Raw genomic sequence first — 14,884 nt, forward strand, 5'->3', positions numbered from 1 at the left:
TGAACCAAATCCAAATACTAAAAATTATCTAAATTGCTCAATGCTGGAAGGTGTATCAAGTTTGGACCATTTTGTCACAGTATTCTTCAGTCAGTTATATATTAGTATATGTGGACAAATGAACGCCAAAGGCAGATCCATCTTCTGCCAGAGGTGAACGTTGAACAGAGTCTTCAACTCGTACTATATGTAGTTAGGAATCTGGACTAAATTCATATCAAGTGTCAAAAAGAATATTGGATGCAGCAGTACTTTGAACCCTTCAGAATGAAATTTTAGATTTGCTCACAAGAGAACCAACGTGTATCGCTTTTCCTGCCTCCGATTGAGAGTACTCGCATACCAAGTGTTGGTGGAAAGTCAATTTGGAAGTTCTGATGCTTTAGCCACTCCGTTGGAACTATACCGAGCTATGGTATGAGTCGCCTGCTCCAGTGTAACCAGCAAATCGTTGTCAATGCAATCATACCTGCAGAAAGTCGAATCAAGAGAATGAAGCCTCACTTGGTACACACGTTTATTTTAGGATTACTTGCAAATACTTCCCCGACTACTGCTACATATAACATTTGCCTCTCTTGTGATTCTAATATTATTATATAAACGTTTGACTTGCACTTCAGATTATTATTTTGTTTCAAAGGACACATATTTGAAACAATCAAACCATATTGTAAAGGGATATTCTAATTGATTACGTGCTAACTACTGTCATATAATATACAGCCTTCTTAGGAAGCATAACACAACTGTTGATGCTTCGTATTTTTAAGCAATTCATATGTTCTTAATATTCCTCAAAGTATAACGAAATGGCATTTAGGTTGATAACTCGTTTAGAGAAAAATGACTTTAGTTCCCTTGAAACTAAAATGTTATATAAACGACCTTCCAGGAGTTCCCTATGATTTCCCCTGCCACTTACTATAGAATAAAAATGTTCCCCCAGCTAAAATACAGTTCCAAAGATTTCTACCCCACGTGAATGGCTTCTTTAGCATGTCAACGTGAATGTACTTAACCTAATGGAAATATAAAAAATGCATAACTAATTTGTTAGATGTAATGCACACTTACAACTTTTCGCAGAGGTTGTCTGTTACTGTAGAGAGAGTCATGATCTTCATCCTAGTTTCCAAAACCTTTTCTTCGGGATATTCAGCAAACGGTTCTTCCAAGAACATCGAAAGTCTTTCAACATTTATTTCAAGTTGCTGCTGCAGGTTCTCAAAAAGGTTCTGTTTTATTTCCATTTCTTTTGGTGTCATTTCGTTCTTGAACAGAGACTGACCAAAAACGTAAAATGAAACTGGATATGAACAGGAGAGAATCCGTCTTGATTGACGGAGTCTACATAATCCATTTTCGGCCCAGCTGAAGTCCTTTGATTGCAATTCCCTTGCTTCAAGTAGCAACACTTCAGAATGCAGTTTTTCCTTCATATTTGCTTCAAGCTTCAAAGAATCACAATGAACCATATACCGCTCATAATAATAAGTATAGCGCAAGAGATCATTTCTGACATTTGCAGCCTTATCCTTTTCCCCTTCCTTATAAATGCCACAAGTGTGACCTTGAATGCTACTCCACGTGTGTTCAAAACCAGTAGCTCCACCACACAACCAACTACAAAGTATAAAATAGAATTTACATATATATCACAAATTTAAGAGACGGAGAAAGAGGAAGCACAGGTATAATTTGGTTCGGCCAACATTCTTTCAGTGAATTAACTACTATGAAGGGGGAAAAAGTGAAAAGCGGAGAAACTACTGTGCCAAATTTTAAGCTTGTAGGTTTATCTACTTCTACTCACTTGTCTAATGCATTTAAGGGGTCGTTTGGTAGGCCGTATTAGGAAAAATAGTCCATGTATTAAGTGTGGTATTAATTAATACTATGTTTGGTAGGATTTTGGACCAATGTATTACTAATACCATGTATTAGTTATACACCCTACATGGTATTATAGGGTGTATTACTAATACATCATATATGGTGGTATTAGTAATACGTGAGTTTTAATACCATGGGATTAGTATGTGTAAAGACAAGAATATTCCTCAAATTCTTTTAAAGAAAATACGTGAGTTTTAATACCATGGGATTAGTATGTGTAAAGACAAGAATATTCCTCAAATTCTTTTAAACATTTTTTTTATTTTCTTAATTTTATTTTTTATATTTGTACTAATAAATTTATTCAAATAAATTAGTTTACAACTTTTATTATTATTTACAAAAATGTCCTCAAATTTCTTTAATTTTTTTCTAAATCTTTTTAAATTTATTCAATATGAGTTACTTCTTTTCAATTTATCAAAATAATAATATCCCTCCAAATAATTTTAGTTATAAAAAAACTACTCCATTAACTCAAAAAAAATATTTATTGGTCAAAATCTGAAAACAAATTGCATACAAACTTTAATTTTGTAAATAGGATATTCATAAATAAAAATAATTTTTCTATTGAGTTTTAACACTCTATAGAATATAATTTTATTTTAATAATGATGTTATTGTCCCATCCAAAAATCATACGTACCTCCCTCCAACTTAAAAACAATACAAAGTGGGAACAACAAGCAAATGATGAACAAACTAAGAAAAGATAATAATAAAAATAATATTTGTAAGTGAATGATTAAATCTTAAAATTCTAAAGTAAATAATTAGTTATATTGTTAATTTTTTATTTTAAAAAAAGAATAATAAACTTTTGCAAAAAAAAATACACAACGCTATAATATGTCGAGGATATTTTTGTAAACAAACAATATTCTTTTTAAAATATAACAATAAATATTACTTTCAATGCATCAAACCAAACACTACATAAAAAATAATCTCAGTATTACTAATCCCTACACTATTAATCCTAGTATTACTAATACAATATATTCAGTATTATCTTATAAACTCTACCAAACGTGTCCTAAGATCTTAGTTGTGGATACTTGAAAGTTTTTTTTTCCCATAATAAGGTTCATTACATAGGGAGTAGGGAGGGAGGTGAATTTGGTCGAAGAAAGACTCCCGTAACTTGGTGTATTTTAACTGTTGGCCTACACTCAAAGGATATCTAGCTACATCTCTATCAACGGATGGATAACCTTAGGATCCTAACTTTTATAAACTTGAGAAAAATCCTCTCTTCTCTCTCTTCCCGCTCTCCATAATTGAACTTATACTTCCTCTTCCTTTTTCCGCATATACTATAGCCACAAATATTGCTGCTTCTCTTTGTCCTTCTAATTCTTGATCATGTTTTCTTTCTCAGAATCCGTCTTATCTGTCCATCAACTCTCTTAGCATTTCCCTCTTCTCTCTCTCTATCTCTCTTTTGTTACAGTTTCTTGCTTTAAAGTCATCAATTCCTACTCCTTGGAAGTCCTTGTTTGCATCAGATGCAATTCATGCATCATTAGACTAAGAACCACAAATATGAACTACTGAAATATCACCACTCCGCGAAATTTCTCCAAAATTGGAGCACAATAAGATGGCAGTATAAAACTTAAGAAATAGACCAGTTAGCCGGGAAAATAAACAAAGATTCAAAATGACCCTATCCGCCCCCCCCCCCCAAAAAAAAAAAAAAGAAAAGACATTCCAGGGACATCAAAGAAAGAAAAGGAAGAAATTAAGCATAAAAAGACTTCAACAGACAAAATATCATAATGAAAATGGTAGAGTGAGGAAACCGAACAAGAATAGACAGATAAAAAACAGTAAACTAAAAGAACATAAGACTGCAGACATGGATAAAATGTTACCAAAACGGCTGTCCACATCTACATCTTACAAGGTTGCATCCCCCATTCTTCTCCACAGCATGATGACATTTTGGGCAGTGTTTGGCATTTTCATTTATCCACATTACAGTCTTCCCATCGTTCTTGCACTTTGTCATCCATAGTCTCCACATCATACATGAACAAGGTGAGTGTGCCTCTGATAAACAATTAAAACAGAACTGTACACCACATGCACATTCAACCTCACAGCAGTATTCATCATCCTCTATACGAATTGCATTTCCACAATGAGGAACACTAGGACACCATTTAACCCTTTTGTTATCATCAATATATGACTCCAACAGAAACCGATCAAATTTCTCCGCCAAAATAGGATCTTTTGCAGTGACGAGATCCCTAATCTTCCCTTCATCGCAGATTACATTGCACTTTTGGGCCATGCATGTTACTCGTTTACTCTTGCCCTCATTTATATTTATACTGAAATGAGTTGTCCAACCTACATAAAACAATTATAGGCAACTTTTAAGATGCCCCATTATTTGTTCGAGTGACGAGCAAAGTGAAAGCAAATAAAAAAATGCAATAAGTGAATCTAGCTCTTAAACTTTTCAAGATGCGCTAATCACTTTCACATTAAAGAAAATCAACGAAGCCATAGGCCTGCAACAGAAACAGATTCTAATGTTATTGATGCCATTAAGATGCAGTTAAATCATCAGCTCTTTTGAAGTTAGGTAGTTATGAAAAGGACCACCAACAGCTTACCCAATTATGTGAGGCACACAAACAGAAACATCAAATGTTGGGACAGCATATTCCAGACCATGTTTCAAAAGTGATGTTCGCTATTATAATGACTAATGGCGATAAGAGATAAGAGAAACACTGGTATACTCATACAGAGATAGAGGCTCGGGGAAGGGATGGAAGATGCTCACAATCATTGCAAAATCTATGGTTGCAGTCCATTACAGTAGTCTGCTCAACAGGAACATCTTCGAAGCAAATTTGACATGTCAATTCAGCTGTCGACAGAGTGGGAGTAAGTTCATCTTTTCCTTCCAGTGTCACACCTGCTTCAGCATATAACTTTTCACTCCCTCTCTCAACAAAAACAGCAAAGACCTTGTCAGCTTCCCATCGGTAATGAATAAGCAAGCTCCGTGCATGATGTTCCTTTAGAGATAGCAAGTCCATCACTCTTTGCAAGTCTTCTTTCTGCAATTTTAATAACAATGCTTCACATGTCAGTCATTAATTAACATTTATCCACATGGATAAGTCGAAACTTTGGGAAAAAATTGCTCACTTGTGCAGCTAAAAGGGACTCTTTCCTGATTACCTGTAAAAGTCAAAAGTATGCATGAAGAATTGAAGAAATTCATATAAATCATAAAAAAGAAAACTACAGACAACTTCACAATTTAGGTTGATTTTGCTTCCTATATATCCTGTCCGGTGCTTCATGCATTCACATTTTGCACACAGTATTCATTGCTTCAAAAGACTAACTTCTTTAGCTTTTGAGAGTAGAAAATGTTTGGATGTGGCTGAAAATTTAAAAAGCTAGCCCTGCATGCCGGCCAGAAGCTAATTTCATTACAAAATTTCCAACATAATATCATAGAATTTAGGATCATTAACGATCTTTCTTTTTTGTCAAATAAAACACCACTTGGAATCTTTTCCCATCTTTAATCATAGGAAATGTGTAAGACTAGTACATTTTTTTGTTAAATCCTTTCAACACAAACACACACACGCACAGAGCTGCAGGACTTGCGTCCTTGATCCTGTTGTGCAGCAAAGCCAGAAAAAAATTCAGTAAGGCTGTCAAGATTCTATACATATGTATAAAAGAGAACTTCTCCCACCTATTTACACAATGTTCAACTGACCACCATTTACTAGAGGCGGATGCAGTATAGTGACATCGGGCTCATCTAAACTAAGTACTTTTAGCATAGAGCATAAATTGAGGAAATTGCAACAAATAGTAGATATGAACCCATAATTTACATAGTACACCAACCACCATTTGAAGGATTTCTGATTCCAACCAGAACAAGCAACAACAATAACATACTCATTATAATCCCGCAAAGAGGGGTCTGGGGAGGATAGAGTGTACACAACCTTGCCTACCACTAGAGATAGAGAGGTTGTTTCCGATAGACCTCGGATCAAAACAAAGCATATCCAAGCTGTTTGGAAAAGGGAATACAGAAATAAGAGCAGTAACAACAACCAGTACACAACATACATAGGAATGTACAGTATGACAACAAAATAATGTACTATTCGAAGCACACAAGATATAAAAATATAGTGGCCCAGTTTAATATGAATTTAAACGAACCCATAATGTTCACTATCATACTACTTCAGAACGAAATTCAAGATTTAAACTTTATGAGATTTTTTCCCGGAAACCCCACCAAAACCCATTTAATTTATGGAGTTTGAAAACATAAAGCTTTTGAATTCAAACAAACCCATATTCCTACTATCATACTACCTTGGAGTGGATTCAAGCTTTGAACTTCATGATTCTTTATGGAAACCCCACTACAATTCACTTAATTTATGGAGTTAGAAACATAAAAGCTACTGACTTCGATCAAACTCGCAACTTTTACTATCATACTATCTCGGAGCGAATTCAAGATTTAAACCTTCTGGGTCTTTATTTTTCAAAAATCCCACCACAACCCATATAATTTATCAGGTTATTAAAAACATATAAAAGCTATTGAATTCGACCAAACCTGTAACTTTTACTATAATACTAATTTAAATTTACTACAATACTACTTTAAAGTGAATTCAAGATTTAAACTTTATAGGTTCTTTTTACAAAACCCCACCCCAATTCATTTAATTTGGGGTTAGAAACATAAATAAAGCTAGTGAATTCAACAGAACCTCTGTAAGCATTACTATAATACTAGTTTGAATTTACTACAATACTACTTTAAAGCGAATTCAAGATTTACACTTGAGTTTTTTTCAAAACTCCACCACAATTTATTTAATTTGTAAGGTTTAAAGCATAAAAGCTACTGAATTCAAATGAACCCGTAATTTTTACTATAATACTACTTTAAGGCGAATTCAAGATTATAAAGTTACTATAGTACTACTTTAAAGCGAATTCAAAATTTAAAATTTATGAGTTTTTTCCGAAACCCCACTACAATTCATTTAATTGCGGTTAGAAACCTAAGTTAAAACATAAATTAAAGTTAGTGAATTTGACCTTTACTATATGATAATTCATAGTACCTTGCATGAAGGAGCCTTTTGGCAAATTCCAATACTTTGTTGTTCAATTTCTGAAAACCCATCATCAAATTCACAATCATCATCATCATCATTATTGTAATCTTGATTATTGTCCCATTCATCATCATCACTGCTTATATATATATAATCCTCCATTTGTGTCTGTATTAATTTTTTTTTTTCAGATATAGAGAGAATTATTGTAAAGGTTTATTTTTAATTGTAAGGATTTGATGATCCCTAGGTTAGTGGATTATTGTTGTTTCCTTAGTGGGGAAGGAGGTATTTTGATGGGACTCAAATTCTTTCTTTGTTGCTAAATATAGCTTCTCTTGTACTCTCAATACTCTTTTGTAGTTTGGCAATAATAGTCTTTGGAAGACTGGATTTACTTTACTTATATACAGTTCACATTATATAATTTTTTATTCATTATGAGGGCCGAAAATAGATAAATATATCTTAAATTATGATAAATGATATGCATATATTTTCTTATCATATATTTTGGGTAAATATATGCCCCTTCAGTTATTGAAATGGTACATATATGCCCCGTATTAATGATAGAAGCATATATAAACCCAAAGTATGACAGATGGTATATACATATTATTTATCATAATTTAAAAATATATTTGTCTTTTTTTCATTTTAATTTTTTTAATCTCAAATAATTAACCCAAACTCATTATCCGACTTTGTAAATTCACTATCCGACCCGGTTCCAACTAAAATGCAAGAGACACCTATCTAACAGACGCATTATTTCCACCCCTATAACGATACACACACACAAAATATAGTAACACTTACTACTATCGATTTCAAAAAAGAAAAAAAATATTAATTCATTACACCCAAAAACAACATCAAATAAGTTGAACCTCTCATGTTTCAATTTTTAGCGAAATTTCGTCAGAAAAACACTATTTACCATCGGTCAACACCACATATTCATATCTCTGTCGAACCAAAAATACCCCATCGGCAAACCATCGGCAACTAGTAGTAGCGATCAATCACTGTAATTTGATTAGGACTCATATTTAAGAGAAAAAACAGAGGAAGTATCGAGGTTTGAAACAAAAAATAGAGGTCGAATCGAGTTGGTTTGAAATCTAATTCAATGGATTTATTCGGTCAGGTAGTGAGTTTGCGTTAATTATTTAAAATAAAAAAATAAAACAGAAAAGGAACAAATATACCCTCAAAATATATGATAAATGGTATGTATATACTGTCTGTCATACGTTGGGTACACATATGCCTCTATTGTTAATGTGAGGGGCATATATATATCATTTCATTAAGAGTAAGGTCATATGTGAATCCAAAGTATGGCGGAGGGTATATACGTGTCATTTATCATAGTTTGAAGGTATATTTATCTTTTTTTCCGTTATGAGAGTTATTAAATTCAAGTTTAATATGTGTATGTGTTTGGCCATAGATTTTTCTACATTATGACTTATGCGACTTATGAGGGTATGTTAGTTACTTTTTTTTTAAGAAAAAATTACACAAACTAGTATACCTAAGACATTAATTACAATTAGTAGCAATAGTTTCTCAAAATTACAACTAATAGCAAAAGTAACAATATTTTAGCTTTTTTATTGAGAAGCACGTGACTTTAACTCATTACCCTCTTTTCACGCCACTTCCTTTACATCACCCTCTTTTCACGCCAATTTATCAATTTCAATTTTTCCCAATGTCTTTCTTCGACAATTTTTTTTTCAAATTCCATTTTTTCTCTCTCTTATCAATCTCCATTTGAGAAGTTGAAGAATTTTCCATTTTTGTATAGTCATGGCTTTCAAGAACTTCAGCGATAAAAACGTTGTTTTTCGAAAGCTCAAATCCAAGCCTGAAAATAAAGTTTCCTCTTTTAATTTTTATTTAATCTTTTTGGACTCTTTTATATTGAATTTTGTTGATTACATAAAATTTCTTCAGATCTGTTTTAGATCCGTTAATTTTGATTGATTTTCTACATGATTTTTAATTCCAAATTTTGATTTGTTTTGTTAGATGTGTTTCGATTGCAATGCTAAGAATCCAACTTGGGCATCGGTGACGTATGGGATCTTCTTGTGTATTGATTGCTCCGTTGTTCATCACAGACTTGGCGTTCATATCAGTTTTGTTAGGTAACCTTTTTTTTCGTTTTATAGCTATTATTTTGGCTTAATGAGCTGATTTTTGCTTGGTACGGTTTAATATGGCTGAATTTTTAGCGATAATATGTTAAAAATTGTGACTTTGGTAGAAGTTAGACACTAGTGAAATGCACAAAGTTTGAATTTTTGCTTTGTTTTTTTGTTTTGGTGTATTGTGTTTTTTTGGTGTTTTTCCAGCCAAGCGATGCCGTTTCCATCGATGGGTGGGCTGGTGACTTCGATTGGACTCGTCGATTTCGGCATTTCCCGATGAATTTTTGACAGAGGGAAGGTCTATCCGGCGGATTTCACCGTGACAGTGACCGACAACGGCAGTAATTAATGGTGTTTTACCGGTGAGTATTAGCATGGACCATTCATGTATTCATAAAATAGATATGTATATGTTGTAATATAAGTATAATATGTATTCTGTAAATACAAAGTGCCACTGTTTTGAAATGTAAAGTATATACATGTCACAGTTTAGATATGTTTTTATGAATACATATTGCTAAGATTTGTATTTATGTTAAGTTGTATTTGTTATTCATTAGATTTTGACTGTGATATGTACTTTGTGATATGTACTTCTTTCTTCTTGATAAGCATGATTTTTGTACCAGTTATATATAAATAAAATACATATGTATTTGATTTGCTTGAAGTATATTAAATGTATTTGTTATCGGTTAAATATATTTCTTTTGTTATTGTTAATATTTGTATTTATTGCTCACTTGTATTTGTTATTCTTGAGATGATGACAATGTTTGTATTTTGATGTTCAATAATTTAGATATGGAACAGTGATGTATTCACAAAATATAGATGATAGTTTTATGATATATTGTATAATGAAACTATAAGATGTATTTCATAAATGCATATGTGTCACTATTTTTACATATAATTGTATTTTTGTGGTGTAAGGTGTTGCGTGATCAGATATACATAACAAGAGTATTGTCCAAACTTGCTCCGCGTATAGGATGTCATACGGTCAATGACACTGAAGATCGTATTAAGTATATGTTAGCGAAAAATCAGTACAAGATGTTTTGTAATAATAACATTTTTGTTGTCTACATGAAGAAGAAGAAGAACTGTGTAGTCCAAGCGCAATTAGGGAGAATTTGTTGTATTTGATAACAGTTGACTTTAGGTGGACTAAAATTTAATTGAATATTTCTTAGGTTTCATATGTTACTTTAATGTTGAAAGTTGATATTTTAATGTTCATTTTATATGATATTTAGATTTTTGATGTTTAAACTATAAAATGAATTTTTTCTTGGTTAGTTTATGTTACTGTTATGCATATGTCGGTATGAATATGTGGTTTTCAGTTTTGAATATATTTTTGAGTAATTAATATGTATATTCCAGTTACTATATGTATTTTTCATATATGCATTTGTATTTTCCATTTTATGCATATGTATTTTGAGTAATGCATGTGTATTTATGCATAATGCATATGTATATATTATTAATGCACATATATTTATGCATAATGCATATGTATATATGAACATTGCATATGATTTTTACAAGTCTGAATATATATTTTCTGCTATGGATATAAATATATCCATTTGTCTAAATATGCATTTTTCGGCTATGCATATGTATATATAGTTGTCCAGTTTAATACATATATTTTTTACCAGATATACATATGTATTTAAGCAGATATGTATTTATGAGTTATCCATAGATTTTTTTCAATTATGCGTATATATCTATGAATAATATACATTTACCTATGATTAATGCATATATTTTTAAAAAAAAACATACGTATTTAAAGTTTTGATTACATAATTGATATGTCTTTATATGTATTTTTAAATTTTATTTATTTATTACATAAAGGTATGTTAACTTATTCTTAGTTTTTATAGATGAGCATAGGTACTTAATAGATTTTCATATGATAAGTGTGACTTTCAGTTTCTTAGGTATAAATCAATAATGTTATATGTCTTGTATAATATATTCATAATGAATTAAGTTAACCAAGTTCAGTAAAAAAATTGTTACAATTTAACTATAACTAGTTCAATAACAAGTTCAATTTAACAGATCAACATTTAAACTATAACTGCAACATTTAAACTATAACAATATTAATGTACATTTCCTTATAGACGCCACATACATGCATAATGTGGTACATCATTGTACACACCACCAGCAACTTTTATGATGCTTGCATTACGATCAGAAACTACACACATATATTTTCTTTCATCGTATGTTTCCTTCAGATTCTCAAAGAACTAAGTTCAAGATGCATCATTTCCAGAATCAAGTACACCATATGCCAAAGGAAATATATGTCCTACATATTGAAAAAATACATATAAGAATACATGATTTTTACACATAAAATACTGCATATGTTTATTATAAATACACATAACTGAAAACATATGAAACTGTCAGTGAACACATAAACGTACTGCATATGTATATTATAAATACATATAGCTGGAAACATATGTAATCTTCATAATGTTGTTTATATGTCCATTTATAAGAGTGTTCAATAAGAACATGTATACTTCCCATTGTCAATCTCCAAAACACAAAAAAATAGTAAAAATAAACTTAAATATCAAATACGTACTATATACAACAACTAATTCGTATATACAAAACTGCAAAATGAATTCCAACAAAAAGAAATTTTTTATTCAAATACTTGTTATCAATTACAAAAATTTAAATTTAACGTATAACAATTGTATCTCAATTTTCACATTACATAACGACACATGTAACTTTGAATTTAAAAAAAAAGAATTTCGATCAAAATAATTTTTTTGAAAACTGATAAAATTCATATACGATCTCAGATTTTTGAATTTCGCGACTATTACGCAATTTTGTTACAAGTTTTTCAGTAATTTTTGCAAAATTATTTTATAAAAATCACAAATAGAATCAAGTTTGTTTAAATCTCAAATACGTACTATTTAAAACAACTAATTCGTATATATAAAACTGCAATTCAAACAAAAATTTTTTTTTAGTCGATTAGTTACTCTAAAATAAAATTCAAATTTAACGTATAAAAATTGCATCTCAACTTTCAAATAATAGAATAACAAGAACAAATTTGAAATTGAAAAACAAAATTCGCTTAAACCATTTTTTGCGAGAACTGATAAAATTCATATACGATCTCAAATTTTTGAATTCCGCGACTGTTACACAAATTTGTTACAAGTTTTCAGCAATTTTGCACTTTAATTTTATGAAAACCATAAATAGAATAGAGTTAGTTGATCAATTCCTGTAATTGGACCATTGTAGTTTCAATATTTTCTTCAAAATTTTAGTCGATCAGCAAAAGAAATTACATGAAGGAAAATGTTTTTGAATTTAAATCTATATTTTGAATTTGATTTGAGTTACTGCATATGGAAAACGTTTTTTGAATTTCAATTAGTAGTTGTAATTTAATAGCTGTGGTAAAAAAAAGAGTTTTATAAGATAAAGGAATCTGTAAAATTAAATGTGCCATAAATTAAGGTATAATTTTTTCCCTTATTTAACTCAAACAGATTAACATTAAATTAGGAAGGAAATATCTAATTGTATATGTATTTAAATAGCAACAATTTACTGAAATATAAAATAAATATTGCTATTTTTTTTGTAATTTTGAAACTGTTGCTATAAAAGTTACAATTAAGGCTCTATAGTTGCTATTTCTGAAATTTTTCCTTTTTTTAATACAATCTGTCTGACCAACTTGTGTGCAGCTTGACTATCTACCACAATAACGGGTATTAAGTAACTTGTCCATCAAAGTTAGAACAAATGAGAAGAAACCACCTAGGGCCTATTTGGAAAGCCACCCTAGAAATTGAGTTTGGTGTAGTTGATTGTAATTACACATTTAACATGTTTGATTGGCCAGGTAATCACTTGGTCAGCAAGTAATTATGGGTAATTGACAGGAATAATTGTAACAATTTTTGTAATTGTTTGTAACAAAAATCTTAATGTAGAAGAGTCCATTTTTTTAATGAGAGGGGTAATCTCCATTTCCTTCAACCAAAAGGAAAATATAAAACTCTCATTTTGTTATTGTAAGGAAAATATACAAGTCTTCAATATTTGGCTAACCCCCTTTTTTGAGGAAAAATTTTGGACCTTTATAAGTAGAAGAGTCATCTTCTCATACAATAGCACAATAATATCCATAATGTAATACTTAAAGAGTCTTGTTTATGGGAGATTTTTTCTCAGTAGTTTTTATTCCTATTTAATATCAGTTTTTAATATGTAGGTCGTTTGACCAAACTATAATATAATATGCTTTTTAATATATTTTTCTTTGTCATCTGACTTATCGTTTCCATGGTTTGCAAATTATTAACTTCCGCACGACGGTCTCTCAATTTCGATCCCAATATTAGTTACACTCTTTATTTTACAGGGTATGAATTTCTAGTAATTACATAATGTAATTGCAAGTTGGTTACTTTTAAGTTTCTTCTTTTTATTTCTTATTTTTATTCTTTCATTTTATTTGTTTTTTATTTCTATCATTTTAATTTTTATTATTATTTTAATATTTTTTAAAAATTATTTTATATTACTTATATTTCATTTCCTTCTCATTTACAAGTTACAACCTTTATTTTGTATGATTCCATGTAATTGTTCTCACTATCTATTTTTTATTATTTTATATATATTTTTCATTTATCATAGTTTTGTTAGTATTCTAATTTTTAAATTAAAGTAGAATTCATTGTTAAATAAGGTTATAAACTTACGTTTTCCTTTTCTTTTGAATCATATTTATGTACCTTATGTTGAAGATTGACATAAAAGTATTCTATCAACTTTTTTGTTGTGAATTTTGAACTTATGTTATATTTTCAGTTCATTTTATTTATTTTACTATTATTGACTTAATATTTTACATTGCAAGACATTATTTTTTTAGGTTAAGTTGATAGATTATTTTTTTGTCAATTGTATTAAGAATTTTATGACATTATATGTATAATATTATTTTTTTTTGTCAATAATGTTTTTCATAATGTTCGTTAAAAATCATGTACTTTTAATTTTTATAATTAATTTAATTAAAATATAATAATTTATAAAATATAAATTAATTATATTTTTTAATATTAGTTAAGAACATATATTTATTAATTTATATATTTTCAAAGGTACACTTTTAATTACATTGTGGCAAACAAAAAAGTCAATATAGTTACTAGGTTATGTAATTATTAGGCTGATAATTACTATCCTAGTAATTACACTAATTTCAATTGCTAGTTGGCTTTCCAAACAGACTCTTAGTGTTTGTCTAGGTTGAGAATTAAACTTGAAAACTCATGATACTCAACTTCACTTCTTGTACCATTAAGCTACACCCTTGCGTGCAAGGGTATGTTGATTACTTCTTGGGGGAAAGTATAGAAATAGCACTTCGGATCAAACAAATTTCATGAAAATGACCATGAAATTTAAATTCTATTTTCTAGCCATTTCAATTTGCAGGCTTGTTCTATACAGTTTCTATACACTTTTTTATATAGTTTCTATACATATCTTATATATATACATTTGCTATAAAAAAATTATATAGTTTTGATACACAATTTATACAAATTTTTTACGCATTTT

The 14,884-nt window shown here is 30.0% G+C and overlaps 1 protein-coding gene across 1 annotated transcript; it reads right to left on the reverse strand.

Annotated features, from left to right (window-relative positions):
* LOC107850919 (probable E3 ubiquitin-protein ligase ARI2) lies at positions 1-7,416 on the reverse strand. Its single transcript, XM_047400982.1, has 6 exons — positions 7,053-7,416; positions 5,077-5,109; positions 4,706-4,985; positions 3,780-4,263; positions 1,078-1,626; positions 1-469 (listed from the first exon to the last, which is right to left on the reverse strand). Exons 1-6 carry the CDS (start codon positions 7,206-7,208, stop codon positions 361-363), a joined length of 1,611 nt encoding a protein of 536 aa, XP_047256938.1. The 5' UTR covers positions 7,209-7,416; the 3' UTR covers positions 1-360.
* Positions 7,417-14,884: the final 7,468 nt, after the last annotated feature.

The sequence above is a fragment of the Capsicum annuum genome, chromosome 12 (genome assembly GCF_002878395.1).
Source record: "Capsicum annuum cultivar UCD-10X-F1 chromosome 12, UCD10Xv1.1, whole genome shotgun sequence".
NCBI lineage: Eukaryota > Viridiplantae > Streptophyta > Magnoliopsida > Solanales > Solanaceae > Capsicum > Capsicum annuum.